Raw genomic sequence first — 18,748 nt, 5'->3', positions numbered from 1 at the left:
TTAATTAATTAAATGTTAATTCAGTTTATGGTCTTGATGTAATTAAAATTCATACGCCTTACAAGCATTTTATTGGAGGATGTAATCGCCGGAAATGTTCTGTGACTGTTTTCTCTCCATCTTCCAGCCTCCTTGCTGTACTTCCTTGAGTGAATTTTTGATTTAGCATTTTCTGTTATGCACGCAGGGTACATAATTGTGCAGATAATTACAAATGTTTATTACTGGTGAAAAAAAAATGAAAAGAAATCTGTTTAACTCCTTTGTGCGTTGCCCTCCTTTTGTGATTTTAAATATCTGATTATTCGTTAGTCGTGTGGTAACCTTTATCTCTAAACTGTATGTTGACAGCATTAAAAAACCTACAGGCCTGTGCTGAATAATTTAGGCAAACACCTTTCAGATTGGCAGGAGTGTGATTGCATGGATCTACTGTGTAAATAAGTAGGGAATACAATACAAATTACCTTGAAAGTTTTTTTTGTGTTTTTGTTTTGTTTTTCACACGTACTTTCTACCTTTTACTTCTATACAGTAGCTGCAGCACACAATGCAAACACCATCACATGGCAAAGCCAGCTATTTCTATGCAAACTGTCGGGTAGCCAACTCCAGTCCTCTAGGGCCATCAACAGGTCAGGCTTTTAGGCTATCCCTGCTTCAGCACAGGTTGGTTGTTCAATAGGTGGCTGAGTGACTATCACCTATACTGAAGCAGGGATATCCCTCGAGGGGAAACTTCACACTGTATGTTTAGGCTTCTGGGGGCGATTTGCTGCTTTAACTCCACTGTACAAATGAAAACTCTCTGCTGCTCGCGCACTCTGCTGCTCGCACTCATGCCAAAAGTACACATCAGCACACTGATATAGACACCGTCGTACTGGTATGTACAATGATATACATCGACCCCATATATATATGCTGCTGAAATTGTGCTTTTGTGTGGCGTATATTGCGCACACATTCTTCCATGATGGTGTTTTATTTAATATACGTGTTTCATGTCGTCTTTGATGGTTAAATATAGCCTTTCATAAACAAAACGTTCATTTGAACCTCTAGACAGCGTATCGGTGTTACACTGAACCTCAGTATAAATGGAATTTTATATAGCTGGGGGGATTAGGGAGTTATCCAGTGAAGTGTGAGGTAAACGCTCATACTTTTGGATAACCCCCTTAGAGTTCAAGGGTAGTAGGTGAATCTCTTATTTTTGAGGTTGTACTGGAGGCAAAAAAAAATGTTTAAATGAATTCTGACACCGGAAACTACCCGTATCAAGACCCAAACGATGGTTCTTCATACAAAGTTTAATATAAAGCTGAAGGGTCCCTATCGTAAAATTATTACAAAAGGTTTATAGTGATGGGGGCCATCCAATTATTTTAGGTTTAATAGCATGCACCGTTTGCTTATTACTATTTACACGGGCCATCCCTGGCAAATCAGAATACCATTAATGATTCGGTCATTGTCAACAAAAATCTATTTCTATATTGACACACCATTAAAGTGTATAATGCTTGTATTATATGTTCTCTTCATACTTTCTCTGTTTCACATTCCAGAATGTTGGCAAGTGAAAGCAAATGACCGACATTTCTACGATCAGCCACAGTTCAAGAAGAAGACATACTTGTGCTTTAAGAAAAGCAAATATTCCGTATGTAACTGTTTTTATCTCAATTGTACTTGTGTTAATACCTTATGCTACTGACTTGTATTTTACCCATCTGTAAATGTCATAAATGTGATGGTAGGCCCCAGTTAAAGATATACAATACAGTAAAAGTAACTTTTTTTTTTTTTTTGTTTTTACAAATTCTTCATTTCAGTAGAAATAGCCGTGTTAGTAAATGAGTAAATGAGTTCTTCAGTAATGGATGATCCCTTTTTTTAATTTGTACTAACAATTGATATTATAAGACAAGTTTTCGAGCGTTCTCTTGCGGACCTGAGGAAGAGAGGAGAACTCACGTAAGCTTGTCTTATATCAATTGTTAGTCAAAATAAAAAAGGTGGGGGGGGGGGGGGAGGGTTCTGAAGTCCTTGTCCTGTAAACTTGACTCCACCAATTGTGTGTGTGTGTGTGTTGCTGTTCAGAACACAGTGATGTCCACAACAAAGTAACCAGAGGAAATAATAAGTTTGCCAAGACTCCTCTTATGTTTTACAGACTAATAAAAAAAAAAAACATTTGTATTTAGTGGTCGCCCTTTTTCTAATGGAAATGGTAAAATATGGTTAAAAAAACGATTGCAATCCAGAGTGCCAGTGATCCAGCATTATACAGGCATACCCCGCTATACGGACAATCGCGAGAACGGACATATTTACAATAGCACCATTCCCCTGTGTCTGTACGCTCGCTTCACAAGTACGGAGACTTATTCAGCCCTACAGACCGCCGTAGTTGTGAGACGCGCTGATTTCCCTTGCCCAATTGGAAACTGGCAGCTCGCACATGCGCCTGTGAGTAGGACACAGGCACGTCCTGAACAGCAATACCGGCTCCCTACCTGTATCGAAGTGTAAAAAGGTGGTGCTGCACTTTAAGTACATTGTCGCTTTACATACATGCTCTGGACCCATTGTGTACGTTAATGCGGAGTATGCCTGTATCCCTCATGTTTTGCTTTTTGATACAGCTACCTAGGGATACATTTGGGGGGTGGGGGGGAGGAAAAGAACACTGTTCATTTGTGCCTACAATGTTTGTCTTAATTTGATTTATTTGGGCATATAACTGTTCGAATTGCATTTTGAAGTGGGATTTTATGTGGTCTTTTTATTGGCGATAATGGTTTGATGCTTGTTCAGCTTGAAGCTGAGGCATGGTAAACATAACATTTATATAATGATGTAACTAAAATAAAAAAAATAACCTCAGCTTGAAGCTGAGGCATGGTAAACATAACATTTATATAATGATGTAACTAAAATAAAAAAAATAACCGTAAACCTTTTAAATGACTTTATTAAAATCTAAATGACGTTGCAATTACAATTTGCAGCTCATGTAGATAAAACCACAATGATTGCAATATTCTTCAAACTCGATGGAGCTCTGGAGGTTTGTGAGCACATTGAGCACAGGAAAGCTTCTGCATCTATTAATTTTACGTTTCCTTCCAATTTTACTTCAACAGGGAAATGAAATCAAAACGTACAAGTACAACCCAATCACCTTTCTACCGCGAAACTTGTTTGAACAATTCAAGAGAGCTGCCAACGCCTATTTCCTGGTACTGCTCATCCTTCAGGTAATGACGTTGGCTTATTCAGTGTTCTGAACATACAGATACTAAACCAAGAGAAGTAGCCTTGTGATCAGATACGGACCTGTGACGTAGGAGTACCTGGTTCCACATGTAGTTCCTTACTGTCCATGTGGCCCAGGCCATTCCAGTTAATCTCTATGTGCCTCTAGTGGTACAGATTGCACACTCCTATGGTTGGGGTCTCATTGTACACGCGCTTTGTATTATATCGCTTATATTTGCGGTACTAGCCTACTCTCATTTCAGTCTGTATGTATGTCTTTACTTATATAGCGCCATTCATGTAGCGCTTCACAGCAGTAACACACGTGGTAATCCTATAAATACCAAATAATACAAATAACACTCAATGGGAAGAAGTGCGTTCAGACTTAAGTGACAATTAGGAAAAGGAGTCCCTGCCCCGAAGAGTTTACAATCTAGGGAAGGAGACACCAAATGGTAGTTAAAAAAAAAACTGTTATGGGAGACCCCAGTTATCCTTGCTAGCAGCTTTGGACAAATCTCCACATTGTTCGTGCCTTTCTCAGGAAAGTGATCATTATGAAAGCTCACCAGCCTCTTTAGAAACCTGTGTGCTACTGAAGGTTCTTTATTTATCCATAGTGCTGCATAAATGAGGTAGGCACCTCCAGATAAGATCGAGCACGTAGATGAGAGATTTGACAGTGTGCATAGTGTTGTGCAAGTAATTTGCAATAAGTTAGTTTGTTGGAAGGCCGAGGCACGCTGACATTGGACTAGTGACGACATTTTACCTAGTTTCTGTTGTACAGGAGTATAAGGAATGCAGTGGTTTCTTAAGACAAGTTGATGTGGTACAAACAACTCGCTGCCTTGCATCTGAAGGAAGAATTGTGGGACTTAGCGGTTATATGTTCAATGTAATGATCAACATGTTATGATGGTTGTAGTTGTCACCATGTGGCATTTGCTGTTGGTTTTCGTAGATGTTACTTTGAAGTTGAAAGAAATCGCTTCTGGTTCAAACATCCAATGATCCACACAGGCCACCTCTGTGTTCATGGTTTACTGTGCATAGAAAGACTCAAGGTCCGCAACATGTAACATTGGTAGAATGGATAGGTAGGGGATAGTGGGGACTTTCGGATACCTGAAATGCACAGTGTAAATGGCATACTTTGAGGAAATGTTGTTTAGAGTAAAAGACACAAAAAAACAAGGTGTTATGCTCTATACAAGGAGGTAGGCTAGGTGGAATGGTGACTTCCTTAGAGATATGTAAACTGGCTGTAGCACGAGTGATTTCATTCAATTTCCTAACACGCCTCTCCAGTTTTCCATTTTAGTTCCTCTTTCTGTTGACCTTTTATCTTTACCTCCACTATCCACATGTATATCCACATGTATATCCACATGTATATCCACAGTTCTTAAAAAAATAATAATAATAATTCTCACCACATTATTTTTATTCCATTTCAGACAATACCTCAAATATCCACTGTCACATGGTCAACCACCCTGATACCTCTGCTGCTTGTGCTGGGCATTACTGCAATCAAAGATCTTGTGGATGACATCGTAAGATATTTGTTGTTAAAGCTCGTCGTGTTTTGAATGGATCATGCAAATTATTTTAACGGGACCATAAACAAGTGGATTTTAATCTTGAGCAGGGATACAGAGACAAACCTAAACTAATCCGATGGCATACGTTACCAATTAAACTTAAACTAATTGCCCAGAGAAAAGTGACCCTTTTCTAAGTCCTATCGGCAAAAGGATGCAGGTAGTGTTCACTGCAGGCACAAAATAACAAAGAAGCAATGTGAAGCTTTAGAAATGTCACATGAAGACAACTGAATGTTACTCTACTGTGTGGGATGTGTTGTATGGCCAGCATGGGATGCATTTTCCCATATTTATATCATAACCTTAAATAAAGAAACACACTCAACTTAAATGGTGGTAACAGCCCCAACATTACTTTATCAAAGCAGCAGTCCAAGTTGCGTTTTTTTTTAAATGTATTCTCCCCCCCCCCCCCCTTAATATGTGCATCAATACAATCCACACAATAAGTAATTAGCCAAGTTGCTGATCGATCCGTTCTCCAGTGATCGATCGGCGAAGATTCGGCTCGGGAGTTCACTAAATGGCCGTCAGTGCAGCAGAAGAGGACCAAAGATGCGAAGTTCTGTGGGGAAGGGCATGTCACTAGATACAATTTGGTGCACTGCTAGAGAGAGGGCAGAGCTCAAAAAGGGGTGTGCCAGAGCCTGTTTCAGAAGAGTAAGGGGATGTGACTTTCTAAATGGTTGTATAGAAATGTAAAAAATGCTTGTTACATTATAATGCATTAAAAATGTAATTCAGAGTTGTTTAAAAAAGTTACAAGTATTTTCTTATAGTACAGAACTGATTTTTTGGGGGAGGACTGTGGGAAACATGCACAAAATAGCACACGGACCGCGCGGTACTGCGCATACCCGGAAGTAGCAGTGCAGAGCACGATGGATACAATACTTGAATCAAGCGCGCGGGATAGACTCTCGAGCTTGGTGTTGCTTCCCTTCTACCCATGGACGGGGCAGCATGGACTGTACCACTTAAGATCTACTTACAGGCTACTTACAAATTAAATGTGGGTAAATTGGGGGAATCCTTGATGGAGAAGGATTTAGGAGTGCTTGTAGACAGCAGGCTTAGCAATAGTGCCCAAAGTCATGCAGTGACTGCAAAGGCAAACAAGATCTTATCTTGCAATAAACGGGCAATGGATGGAAGGGAAGTAAACATAATTATGATCCTTTACAAAGCATTAGTAAGACCCCACCTTCAATATGGAGTACAATTTTGGCCACCACTCCAAAAAGACATTATGGAACTAGAGAGAGTGCAGAGAAGAGCCACCAAATTAATAAAGGAGATGGACAATCTAACTTATGAGGAGAGGCTAGCTAAATTAGATTTATTTACATTAGAAAAGAGGCGTCTAAGAGGGGATATGATAACTATATACAAATATATTTGGGGACAGTACAAGGAGCTTTCAAAATAACTATTCTTCCCAAAGGCATTTACAAAGGACTCAGGGCCATCCCTTAAGGTTGGAGGAAAGGCGATTTCACCGGCAACAAAGGAAAGGGTTCTTCACAGTAAGGGCAGTTAAAATGTGGTATTCATTACCCATGGAGACTGTGATGGCAGATACAATAAATTTGTTCAAAAAAAGGTTGGACATAATTTTTGACAGGAAAGGTATACAGGGATATACCAAATAAGTATACATGGGAAGGATGTTGATCCAGAGAGTAATCCGATAGCCAATTCTTGGAGTCAGAAAGGAATTCATTTTTCCCCTTATGAGATATCATTGGATCATATAACACTGAGGTTTATTGTTTGCCTTCCTCTGAATCAATAAGTATAGATATAGGATAAAGTATCTGTTGTCTAAATTTAGCATAGGTTGAACTTGATGGACGCATGTCTTTTTTTCAACCTCATCTACTATGTAACTAAAGCTCAAGTTAAAAAAATGGCGGCGATTTCCCCCGCGGTCCAACGCGCATGGGCAGGGCCCGCTCGCCCCCCCCTCTCCCAACGTGGGACGGAGGAGGAATTACCAGCTCCTCTGTGGCCGGAGGGGGAAGTACTAGTTCCTACTGCGGCCCGCTTCCCCCCGCGGCCAGCATCCCGCGCTCCCCCCGAGCGCACCTCCCATGGCCCCCCTCCCGAGCCCACGTCCCGGGAAGCTGCCGCAGGGATATCGGGGGCAGCAGGGGAAAGTGTCCGGCGGCAAGATAAGTCCCCCAACCCAGTCACTGTCACCCAACCCAGTCACTGTCACCCAACCCAGTCACTGTCACCCAACCCAGTCACTGTCACCCAACCCAGTCACTGTCACCCAACCCATTCACTGTCACCCAACCCAGTCACTGTCACCCAACCCAGTCACTGTCACCCACCCAGTCACTGTCACCCACCCAGTCACTGTCACCCACCCAGTCACTGTCACCCACCCAGTCACTGTCACCCACCCAGTCACTGTCACCCACCCAGTCACTGTCACCCACCCAGTCACTGTCACTCACCCAGTCACTGTCACCCACCCAGTCACTGTCACCCACCCACCCACCCAGTCACTGCCACCCACCCACCCAGTCACTGCCACCCACCTAGTCACGGTCACCCACCCAGTCACGGTCACCCAGTCGCTGTCACCCACCCAGTCGCTGTCACCCACCCAGTCGCTGTCGCCCACCCAGTCGCTGTCACCCACCCAGTCGCTGTCACCCACCCAGTCGCTGTCACCCACCCAGTCGCTGTCACCCACCCACCCAGTCGCTGTCACCCACCCACCCAGTCGCTGTCACCCACCCACCCAGTCACTGTCACCCACCCAGTCACTGTCACCCACCCACCCAGTCACTGTCACCCACCCAGTCACTGTCACCCACCCACCCAGTCACTGTCACCCACCCAGTCACTGTCACCCACCCACCCAGTCACTGTCACCCACCCAGTCACTGTCACCCACCCACCCAGTCACTGTCACCCACCCAGTCACTGTCACCCACCCACCCAGTCACTGTCACCCACCCACCCAGTCACTGTCTCCCACCCACCCAGTCACTGTCTCCCACCCACCCAGTCACTGTCTCCCACCCACCCAGTCACTGTCTCCCACCCACTCAGTCAGGCAGTCACATGTCTTTTGTTGAAAATACAGAAAAAAAACCTTACAATGCAACCTGTTTATTTTTATATCTCAATAAGAAAACAGTTAAGTAAAAGTTGCGCGCGAAAAGATATTTTTTCGTGGTAGGTGCGCTATGGGTTCGGGGGGCGCCTGATCCTTTCATTTGTCCCGGGCCCCATGATTTCTGTTGGCGGCCCTGGATTGGAGGTAGGAGGTGGGGGGGGGGGGGGTGGGGTGGTGTTGTACCTGTGCCTCCTGTCCTGGTGCTCCCTTCCCCCCGTCCCCTTGGTGCGGGAGATGGGCGCAGGGGCGGGCAATGGTGGCTGCGCGGTCGCTGGCGGGCAGGGGGAGGCGGTGGAGCCGCCTGCTTGGATCGCCGTCCTTTTCTCTCTCCCCCGCCCCCCCCCCACCTCCACTCACTCACATCCGTCACTGCCTGTAATTCACTGTGTGTGTCTGTGTATCAGTGTGTGTGTATCTGTGGTTTTGTGTGTGTGCGTGTATCTGTGTGTGTGTGTATCTGTGTGTATCTGTGTGTGTGTATCAGTGTATCAGTGTGTGTGTATCAGTGTGTGTGTATCAGTGTGTGTGTATCAGTGTGTGTGTGTATCAGTGTGTGTGTGTATCAGTGTGTGTGTGTGTGTGTGTGTATCTGTGTGTGTGTGTGTATCTGTGTGTGTGTGTGTATCTGTGTGTGTGTGTGTATCTGTGTGTGTGTATCTGTGTGTGTGTGTGTGTGTGTATCTGTGTGTGTGTGTATCTGTGTGTGTGTGTGTGTGTGTATCAGTGTGTGTGTGTATCAGTGTGTGTGTGTGTGTGTGTGTATCAGTGTGTGTGTGTGTGTATCTGTGGCTGCGTGTGTATCTGTGGCTGCGTGTGTATCTGTGGCTGCGTGTGTATCTGTGGCTGCGTGTGTATCTGTGGCTGCGTGTGTATCTGTGGCTGCGTGTGCGTCTGTGGCTGTGTGTGCGTCTGTGGCTGCGTGTGCGTGCGTCTGTGTGTGGCTGTGTATGTGTGTACCATTGGCTGTCTGTGTGGGTGTCTGTTGGTCAGTGACTGTGTGCGTCTGTGCAGGTCAGAGAGAGAATGGGGGGGGGGAGAGAGAATAGAGTGGATTGGGAGAATATATGAAATCTGTACGGACATTCATAACTGTTTTATTTTACCTATAGGCGATAAAATTTTAGTGGGTCACGAAGGAGAAGTTAAAAAATAACCGGGTCACGGAAATAAACGTTTGGGAAACCCTGCTCTCATGAAGCCAGTCATAAAAACTATCCCTTAAGAGTCCCAGTGTCTCCAAGCATTTACATAAGCAAACTACTGTATGTGGCTGGTGCTATAGACATCTGGACAAGTTGGCTTAAAATGTTACCAGGTCCCATAGCATTGATGGACTTACATTGCGCCTCTCATCTGACTCTGGGGCCAATTGACGAAACTGCTCCCACTGCAAACGAGACAATGCATCCACTAGAGCATTGTACAAACTCCAGGTACATGCTTAGCTTTAAACCAGATATTATAAACCTCTTAAAACCAAATGTTGCAAAAGCTGAATAACCTGAGGTGACGAAGCAGTCACTTTTTGTTAATGGATCACACTACTCCCATATCTGACCAAAACAGAACCGGTTTATTTACAAACATTCTCATAACGGTCAACCGTTACGATTATCAGGAATAATTCAAGTCAAATTTAAAAAATGTTAAGTTCTTCTTGAAACCACACTTGTGGTCAAGGTTCGACACACCAGTGACCTTGCCAGTATGCTCCAAAACCTAACGAACCAGCGGCATCTGTAAAAAGTGTAAAATCCCTATTATCTCCAAACCCTTCTTGCAAACGTGAACGCCCATTGTAATTAACTAAAAACAGATCCCAAACTGTCAAATCTTTTGTCAAGCCCTTTATTTGGCTCTATGTGATGTTTAGCAGATTTTTAACCTTCATTTGATGGTATCCCAAAACCCTAGTCGAATCCATCCGAAAGGAACCTGACCTTTCTGTTTCTAGAATCTGTTTAACCAAAACTTCATCGCTCCTAATTTCACCGGAGTCTTTGCTCTTATCCCTTTCAGCTGCTTTAGCAGGGGGAAAAAATCATTTTTTATTTTTTTTAAAGCATCGGAGTGTTGAGTGGTTTCCACTAGATGGGCGGATTTGCGCTTTGCGGATGTTTTATAATACACTCTTTGGATTCTGCAACCCGTGGATGGATTTGCAAAATCCAATCCGCGGATTGTCATCTTTTGCCGTTAGTCATGGCTGGCCAATCACCAGCTGACAACGCAGCACCATTTACCAAAGGACAGCGTCCGCACGGACATGCTGGCCCTAGGCCAACTGCCAAATATCCCTCATTCTAATCTAAAGCAGCACGAAAAACCTTTTTATTCATATGATCACTAGATCTTTGTACCAGTGGTTCCCAGGGGGTCCTGCAGCCCCTTTTCTCTCTCCTCCCTCCCCCACACTAGTTCCAGCTCCGTGTGTGTAAGGGGTACATGCTAATATTAGTTTCTTCCTCTCTCACTTTTTCAGGCCCGTCATAAAATGGATAATGAGATAAATAACCGGCCCTCTGAAGTTATAACAGATGGAAGGTAAAGTACACATTTTATTCATTGTAGTTGAACTGTTAAAAGTGGTCGGGGTAAATCTTTCATACCAAACAATCTCCAGAAACGTCCTCATTGCCTTTGGAAATGATAAAAGACCAGTGTCCAAGGGAGCCACAAATATTCTGAACACATTTTATCAAATGTTATATTTATCTTTAACATTCATATTCCTTAAGAGAACTACATATGTTTTGAAACCTTAGAACTGATTGGCTGGCAAAGGCAGCCAATCAGTGATTACAGCATCTAGTTGGTCATTTAGGACCACCCAGAAAAGATTAAGAGAACTAGAGAAATTGAGGGTGAGACAGTCTAGAATGGGAAGTCATTGAACAGCAAACTTGAACCCCTTAAGGACGAATGATGCGAATTCGCATCATACCGTTTAATTACTTTTTTTCATCGGACGATGTAAAAAAAAAAAAAGAGTAGGCTTTAAGGAGTTAAATATGGTTTCAATAAGAGTAGTGAGTGGTGCTGAGGCACTGTCCCTTAGTATCTGTTGTCATGACCTAAAATAAACGGACTGCGATTTTAAGTTTAATGGCTTACCAGTTGCGTTGACTAGGTTAAAAAACCTATATTGCTAGCTGTTTACCAAATAGCGGATGCTGATTGGCTGGCACTGGTGTTTCAAAATGGCTGAATGTTACTGTAATTTTAGGCGGACAAAATACAAACCATTTTCAAGTTACAGGTTGTGCAAAATCAAAATGCGTAAAATAAAGTCGCTGCTGATGCTACATATCGGCTCTGATCATTTTCATTTATATTCAGGTTTCAGAAAACCAAATGGAAAAACATTAGAGTGGGAGACATCATCCGAATTAACAAAAATGAATTCATTCCTGTGAGTACTGTCTTATTTAATACTTGGCTGGAAGAAAATGTTATGCTTGGTTATATTTGATATAGAATTTTAATTATATTTCTTATTATATTTTATTTGATATATACAGTATATATTTTTAATTTTATTCCGCTTACCTCAGTTTGAAACAACAAATATCATGTTAAGGCATCATTTTCAAGGCATGATGCATGTATACTACTGTACATAAAGAGCCTCCTAATTCATCTGTTTTTACTTAAAATCATACCAGAGATCTGTAAAACGGTTTGCATAGCCAGGTTATGTTTTTATACAGGCACCAAAAAAACAGCCTGTACTAGACTTTCTGTAATGAGGTGTAACATCAGTAGCTTAGGCCAGACGGGGCTGCATGGTTTCAGGATGATGACAGTACATATTGCAAGGACGTCTGCGCTCGTGTTGTCCCATGTGTCTGATAAACTGAAAATCTCTTGCAGGAGTACTCTACGATTGCATGTATAGTAAGCCCCCCTAAGGGAGCTCACAATACGTCAAAGAAATGGAGAGGGCACTGAGATTAAGTATATATGGGTATGTAATTAAAAATGGCCCACAACAGGACTACACATACAGCACTACACAAATAGAAAGCAAAAAATGCACAGCAAAAATACAGATAATACAAAAGTAAACTTCCAACTGGTTAAAAACAGGTGTGAGGAGAGACCTGGGAGATACGAAAAAACAGCAGATGGAGAAGAGGTTGCAGGTTCGGACCTGTGGACTCAGTCAGCTGTGTATGCTTCCTCTCTGACCGATCAAATACTCCGATGACCGCTCACGTAGCTGCCCCTCATGACTTCTACGCGTTTCGCACTGCGTGCTTCGTCGACGAATGCTATGCATTTTTTGCTTTCTATTTGTAATATGTAGTCCTGTTGTGGGACATTTTTAATTACGTACCCATATCTACTTAATCTCGGTGCGCTCTCCGTTTCTTTGTTTTTGTGATGCCAGTACATGTACGTACCTCTCACAGGGTGGAGAAGAATTTAACCCGCAAGGGTGGTTGGTTTACAGCTTAAACAGATTTATTACACCGGACTACTTTCCCTTAGTTTCTTTTGCATTTTTCAACAAATTTGTACAACTATGTCCCATACTAAACATTCCCCATGGTCCATGGGTGCACCCCCTTGGCATTTGTGCTTAGGTATTACCAGGCCTGGTTTTAGGATAAGGGAAACGTTGGTGCCGGCCCATTTAAGTGATGAGGTAGAATGTAAACTGTACTGTTCATTTGAGTGGCCTCAGTGGTGGTTGTCCAGTGCAAGAGGAGAAAAGACGGACTGCTGCACGGTGCCCGGCTGGTACAACTGGGACTGCTGCACGGTGCCCGGCTGGTACAGCTGGGACTGCTGCATGGTTCCCGGCTGGTACAACTGGGACTGCTGCACGGTGCCCGGCTGGTACAACTGGGACTGCTGCACGGTGCCCAACTGGGACTGCTGCACGGTGCCCGGCTGGTACAATTGGGAATGCTGCACAGTGCCCGGCTGGTACAGCTGGGACTGCTGCACGGTGCCCAACTGGGACTGCTGCACGGTGCCCGGCTGGTACAACTGGGACTGCTGCACGGTGCCCAACTGGGACTGCTGCACGGTGCCCGGCTGGTACAACTGGGACTGCTGCACGGTGCCCAACTGGGACTGCTGCACGGTGCCCGGCTGGTACAACTGGGACTGCTGCACGGTGCCCAACTGGGACTGCTGCACGGTGCCCGGCTGGTACAACTGGGACTGCTGCACGGTGCCCAACTGGGACTGCTGCACGGTGCCCGGCTGGTACAATTGGGAATGCTGCACAGTGCCCGGCTGGTACAATTGGGAATGCTGCACAGTGCCCGGCTGGTACAATTGGGACTGCTGCACGGTGCCCAACTGGGACTGCTGCACGGTGCCCGGCTGGTACAATTGGGAATGCTGCACGGTGCCCGGCTGGTACAACTGGGACTGCTGCACGTGCCCAACTGGGACTGCTGCACGGTGCCCGGCTGGTACAACTGGGAATGCTGCACAGTGCCCGGCTGGTACAGCTGGGACTGCTGCACGGTGCCCAACTGGGACTGCTGCACGGTGCCCGGCTGGTACAACTGGGACTGCTGCACGGTGCCCAACTGGGACTGCTGCACGGTGCCCGGCTGGTACAACTGGGACTGCTGCACGGTGCCCAACTGGGACTGCTGCACGGTGCCCGGCTGGTACAATTGGGAATGCTGCACAGTGCCCGGCTGGTACAATTGGGACTGCTGCACGGTGCCCAACTGGGACTGCTGCACGGTGCCCGGCTGGTACAATTGGGAATGCTGCACGGTGCCCGGCTGGTACAACTGGGACTGCTGCACGTGCCCAACTGGGACTGCTGCACGGTGCCCGGCTGGTACAACTGGGACTGCTGCACGGTGCCCAACTGGGACTGCTGCACGGTGCCCGGTTGGTACAACTGGGACTGCTGCACGGTGCCCAACTGGGACTGCTGCACGGTGCCCGGCTGGTACAATTGGGAATGCTGCACAGTGCCCGGCTGGTACAATTGGGAATGCTGCACGGTGCCCGGCTGGTACAATTGGGAATGCTGCACAGTGCCCGGCTGGTACAGCTGGGGCTGCTGCACGGTGCCCGGCTGGTACAGCTGGGACTGCTGCACGGTGCCCGGCTGGTACAGCTGGGACTGCTGCACGGTGCCCGGCTGGTACAGCTGGGGCTGCTGCACGGTGCCCGGCTGGTACAGCTGGGACTGCTGCACGGTGCCCGGCTGGTACAGCTGGGACTGCTGCACGGTGCCCGGCTGGTACAGCTGGGGCTGCTGCACGGTGCCCGGCTGGTACAGCTGGGGCTGCTGCACGGTGCCCGGCTGGTACAGCTGGGGCTGCTGCACGATGCCCGGCTGGTACAGCTGGGGCTGCTGCACGGTGCCCGGCTGGTACAGCTGGGGCTGCTGCACGGTGCCCGGCTGGTACAGCTGGGGCTGCTGCACGGTGCCCGGCTGGTACAGCTGGGGCTGCTGCACGATGCCCGGCTGGTACAGCTGGGGCAGCTGCACGGTACCCGGCTGGTACAGCTGGGGCTGCTGCACGGTGCCCGGCTAGTGCAACTGTTGAAACTTCTAACCGCCTGCCTCCACAAAACCTACTCTTTACAAGATACTTCACACACTGCTCTTGTTTTACTGCTGTTCTAAACTCTTTCATATTGCATCAGACTATCCCTCAACACTGACGCACTTTAACCTCTCTGCCTCACTTGGCTCTCTCCCAATATGGCTGCACTTGCACACTTTCTATTCTTTTTCCTCTAATCTATCCCTTCCTCCTGGTTAATTACAAAAGCAATAAACCAAAAAAGAAAAGAACTCAGTAGATAATAGCACTCCATTATCGCTAGTGTAGTGTCAATGTTAAAATATCTTTATTTAACTAAACTATTAAAATAAATGGTGCATAGAAGGGTATATAAAAATACATCATGACACAGTGTGTCTAATGACTGGCGTAATACCTGAAATAGCGAGTCGCTACCACTGGAATAGACCATTATTGTCGGTCTCAGAATGGAAGTGTCAGCTGCAGTAGTAGGATAGATAACTACTTGAGTTCCCCCCTGGCCAGGGAGAGGAATGAGATGGTATAAGGCTGGGAATGGTGAATCTAATCTGATTGTGAGATTGGGCTACTGCTCTGTATCAGAGTATCCAAGCTTAGTAGCAGACTGCTGCAGCTAGTTGTTTGAACCAAATTCCAAACCTCTATAATAGGGGGTGAGTGGCAGCATATTGCTGAGCTGACAGAGGTACTACCTTTGTGGGAGCTGCCTATCTGTTGTAGCAGTGCTGCTAGTATATAGCTGTTCCCTCCGTAAATGCTGGAGGGGAGAGCTGAATAAGCTATGGAGCTATATCGATGGCGTTACGAGCCATTCACCCCAAAATCGCAGCCTTAGTTCAAGTAAGTATGTTCCATGAGCCCAGAGGCTTGAGAAAGCGGAAGCACGCGAAACGATCGTCGACGGGGCTCTTTTAATTTTGAAGTGTCAGGCATATTCATCATGGTACATACTTGAACTAAAGCTGCGATTTTGAGGTGAATGGCTCGTAACGCCATCGATACAGCTCCATAGCTTATCTAGCTCTCCCCTCCAGCATTCACGGAGGGAACAGCTATATACTAGCAGCACTGCTACAACAGATAGAGGTACTACCTTCGTGGGAGCTGCCTGTCAGCTCAGCAATATGTTGCCAATCACACCCCTATTATAGAGGTTTGGAACTTGGTTCAACAAACTAGCTACAGCTACTAAGCTTGGATACTCTGATACAGAGCAGTAGCCCAATCTCACAATCAGAGTAGATTCACCATTCCCAGCCTTATACCATCTCATTCCTCTCCCTGGCCAGGGGGGAACTCAAGTAGTTATCTATCCTACTACTGCAGCTGACACTTCCATTTTGAGACTGACAATAGGGGTCTATTCAGTGGTAGCGACTCGCTATTTCAGGTATTACGCCAGTCATTAGACACACTGTGTCATGATGTATTTTTATATACCCTTCTATGCACCATTTATTTTAATAGTTTAGTTAAATAAAGATATTTTAAGATTGACACTACACTAGCGATAATTGAGTGCTATTATCTACTGAGTTCTTTTCTCTTTTGGTGTATTGTTATTACAATTCTCAGTCCAGCACCTTATCTACATCACTTATTAAACTTCAGCTGAGCAGAGGTGTACTTACCTTCCCTTCCCCCTTCCCCTCTCCTTCCCACGGTATATATATCATTACAAAAGCAATCTCTTCAGTGCGCTAAATTCTGACAAGTATTGCTCTAAACACAACTATACGCTGCTCTTGTTTGAGCTTTATCCTACACATCGCAGACAAGATGCAATCAATACAAGATACTTACAAATTTGTGCGTATTATGAAGGAGAGGGTTCTGTATTAAATGAGAAGTCTATCTCCTGCAACCCTCCTTTTTTTTTAATTTCCTTTTTTAACGTGTGGTAAACAGGGGGTCATCTTATTTGAAAATACTCTAAGCTTTGGGGACCCCCTGCTGCCTACCCATGTAAAAAAATAAATTTAAAAAAGAGGCGAGGGACTGGGATGTAAAATAATGACCTAAAGGGAACTGCCCCTTTTTAAGAAAGAGATAAGATAATAAGATCACTACACTTTAAATGATGATATTGCTGGACTGCTGTTGCTTTCAAATTTGCCAGCCCCCCCCTCTGTATTCTTGCCGGATAAGTGTATCAATACTAGAGGATGCTCGCTGCCAAACATGGATTGTATCATAGAAATGTCAAGATGTTTGCTTTACAATGCTTGTTTGGAAGCTGGAACACCAGAAGAGGCTTTGACAGTATAGTTTATTTAAAGCCGTAGTATGTTCACCGCAAAACACGCAAGTGTTTTAAAGCACACGTTGTTTTGTATTCACACTCTATCAATCAGGGGGACACGGGACCCAGCAGTAACCAAGTTGACTCTTTAGCCTAAACTTAGAATATAGTTATCCAGGACTGCAATAACTATCTTTTGAATGGAGTGCTGTGCATACAAAATCGGCAGCATCCATACATTTCTATAATGTAAACATGTAGAAACCCGAGGGGACAGCAGCAACAACCCCCCCCCCCCAAACCCCATAGTTCCAGCCCCCATGTACCTCCATGTACCAGCCTCCGTGCAAAAGCTTATGTTCATTATAGACCTTTTACGCATATCTAGCAGTTTACAGTATTGTACGCCTCTCATAATACAGTATCCAAATTAATAATGATAGTATCTGCACTGCAACAAGATCAGAAAATATATATAGATTTTTTTTATTTGGGGGCGTTTTAATGTGTACACGTGTTACTTAGTAGCAGTCTTAGCCAGTGTTGGGATACCTCTACTGCAGTGGTGGTCCTGACATTTTTTAGGACTTTGTATGTAGTAGAGCACGGGTGTCCCACTCCAGTCCTCATGGGTCGCCAACAGGTCAGGTTTTAAGGACATCCCCGCTTCAGCACAGGTGGCTCAATGTGGCATTCTCGTAAATATGGCAAATGATCAAGGAAACGCACTGTATGCTGCACTCGCATGACCAGTAAGAGTAGAACAATTGTGATAATGAATAATTAACTTTGATTGGGTATTTATATAAAATAATGTCAGAATAACAAGATCAAAAAAATAGCGAAATTACACAAATATATGTACAAAATAGTGACATGGATTAAAAGTGTGATAATATCAAGTGCAGCGTATCAGATACCAGTGTCCAAGTATAGGCTCACCAGCACTTAGGATGTTAAATATATACAGAGCAGTCCTGTACAAGTGGAGAGAAGACGGTTATTCCAGAAGTTACCTTGTAGTTAGAACTGGCTGTAGGGGTGAAGAAATATTTGCAGGTTTCCAGGGAAAATCTATAGATATTAACATCACCACTGTACTTACTCCCGTAATTCCAGCCCTCGTGTGTCTCTGTTCTGAATGGATATGCTAGGAGGTTGCTTTACTATATTGATACTTCTCACCTTGCACAGACTTGCCTGCAGGACGTTGCCACTACTTGGGAAGGTTGCTTGCCCCTTCTACAGTACTTGTTGCATGGAAATTTGTGTGGACAAACCAAAACCATAGAAAAAAAAACACAGCCTTCTTAAAGCGTATACAAAGGTTGTTCTTCAATGCAATCACTTAATTGGTTGCATTCTCTTACGTTTTCTTGTAGGCAGATGTACTGCTGCTGTCCAGCTCAGAACCGAACAGCCTGTGCTACGTCGAAACAGCTGAACTTGATGGGTATGTTTTCTCTTATTTTCACAACGTTGGTACAATATGTAATCCTAATAAATTCAGCATGTCTATTTTCTACCGGCCACCATGTGACAGCTCTTAACGTCAAAAGAAATGCAAGACTGGTAAGCATCAATAGACAGAAACCACCTTTGCCATGGCTAAGTATGCATATAAAGTAGTGTGGTGCAGCTTAACAAATTTAGAGAATGCACTAATATGAACTGGTTTGAGAAAACCAAACATTCCCTTCAGACCAGGATGAATCGCCAGATTCAGACACCAATACATGAACTCTTTTGAGGCAGAACTTTTCGCAATCCAGAGGCATGTTGTCTAACTTCTGCATTTGTTCTGAAAGGAAGAATATGGTCTTAAATCAAGACACTGGATTCATGAAACAATATGGCAACATTTAATTAGGTCCCTGCTCCATATTTTAGTGTGTGAGAATGACAGTCCGACACCTCTTCACACCTCTGCTATTCACCCACCTTTGACACC

The 18,748-nt window shown here is 44.8% G+C and overlaps 1 protein-coding gene across 3 annotated transcripts in view; it reads left to right on the top strand.

The window, feature by feature from the left end:
* ATP8B1 (ATPase phospholipid transporting 8B1) overlaps positions 1-18,748 on the top strand; it is a 114,704-nt gene that overhangs the window by 55,217 nt on the left and 40,739 nt on the right. For all 3 annotated transcript variants that reach the window (XM_075587020.1, XM_075587036.1, XM_075587027.1), the window contains 6 exons: positions 1,572-1,666; positions 3,153-3,266; positions 4,731-4,829; positions 10,499-10,560; positions 11,356-11,428; positions 18,180-18,250. In XM_075587020.1, the coding sequence (XP_075443135.1) occupies positions 1,572-1,666; positions 3,153-3,266; positions 4,731-4,829; positions 10,499-10,560; positions 11,356-11,428; positions 18,180-18,250 (514 nt within the window). The remainder of the gene's footprint in view (positions 1-1,571; positions 1,667-3,152; positions 3,267-4,730; positions 4,830-10,498; positions 10,561-11,355; positions 11,429-18,179; positions 18,251-18,748) is intronic.

The sequence above is a fragment of the Ascaphus truei genome, chromosome 1 (genome assembly GCF_040206685.1).
Source record: "Ascaphus truei isolate aAscTru1 chromosome 1, aAscTru1.hap1, whole genome shotgun sequence".
Classification (NCBI taxonomy): Eukaryota; Metazoa; Chordata; class Amphibia; order Anura; family Ascaphidae; genus Ascaphus; species Ascaphus truei.
The sequence above is the reverse complement of the archived record's forward strand: the minus strand, read 5'-3'. Positions and strand labels throughout refer to the sequence as shown.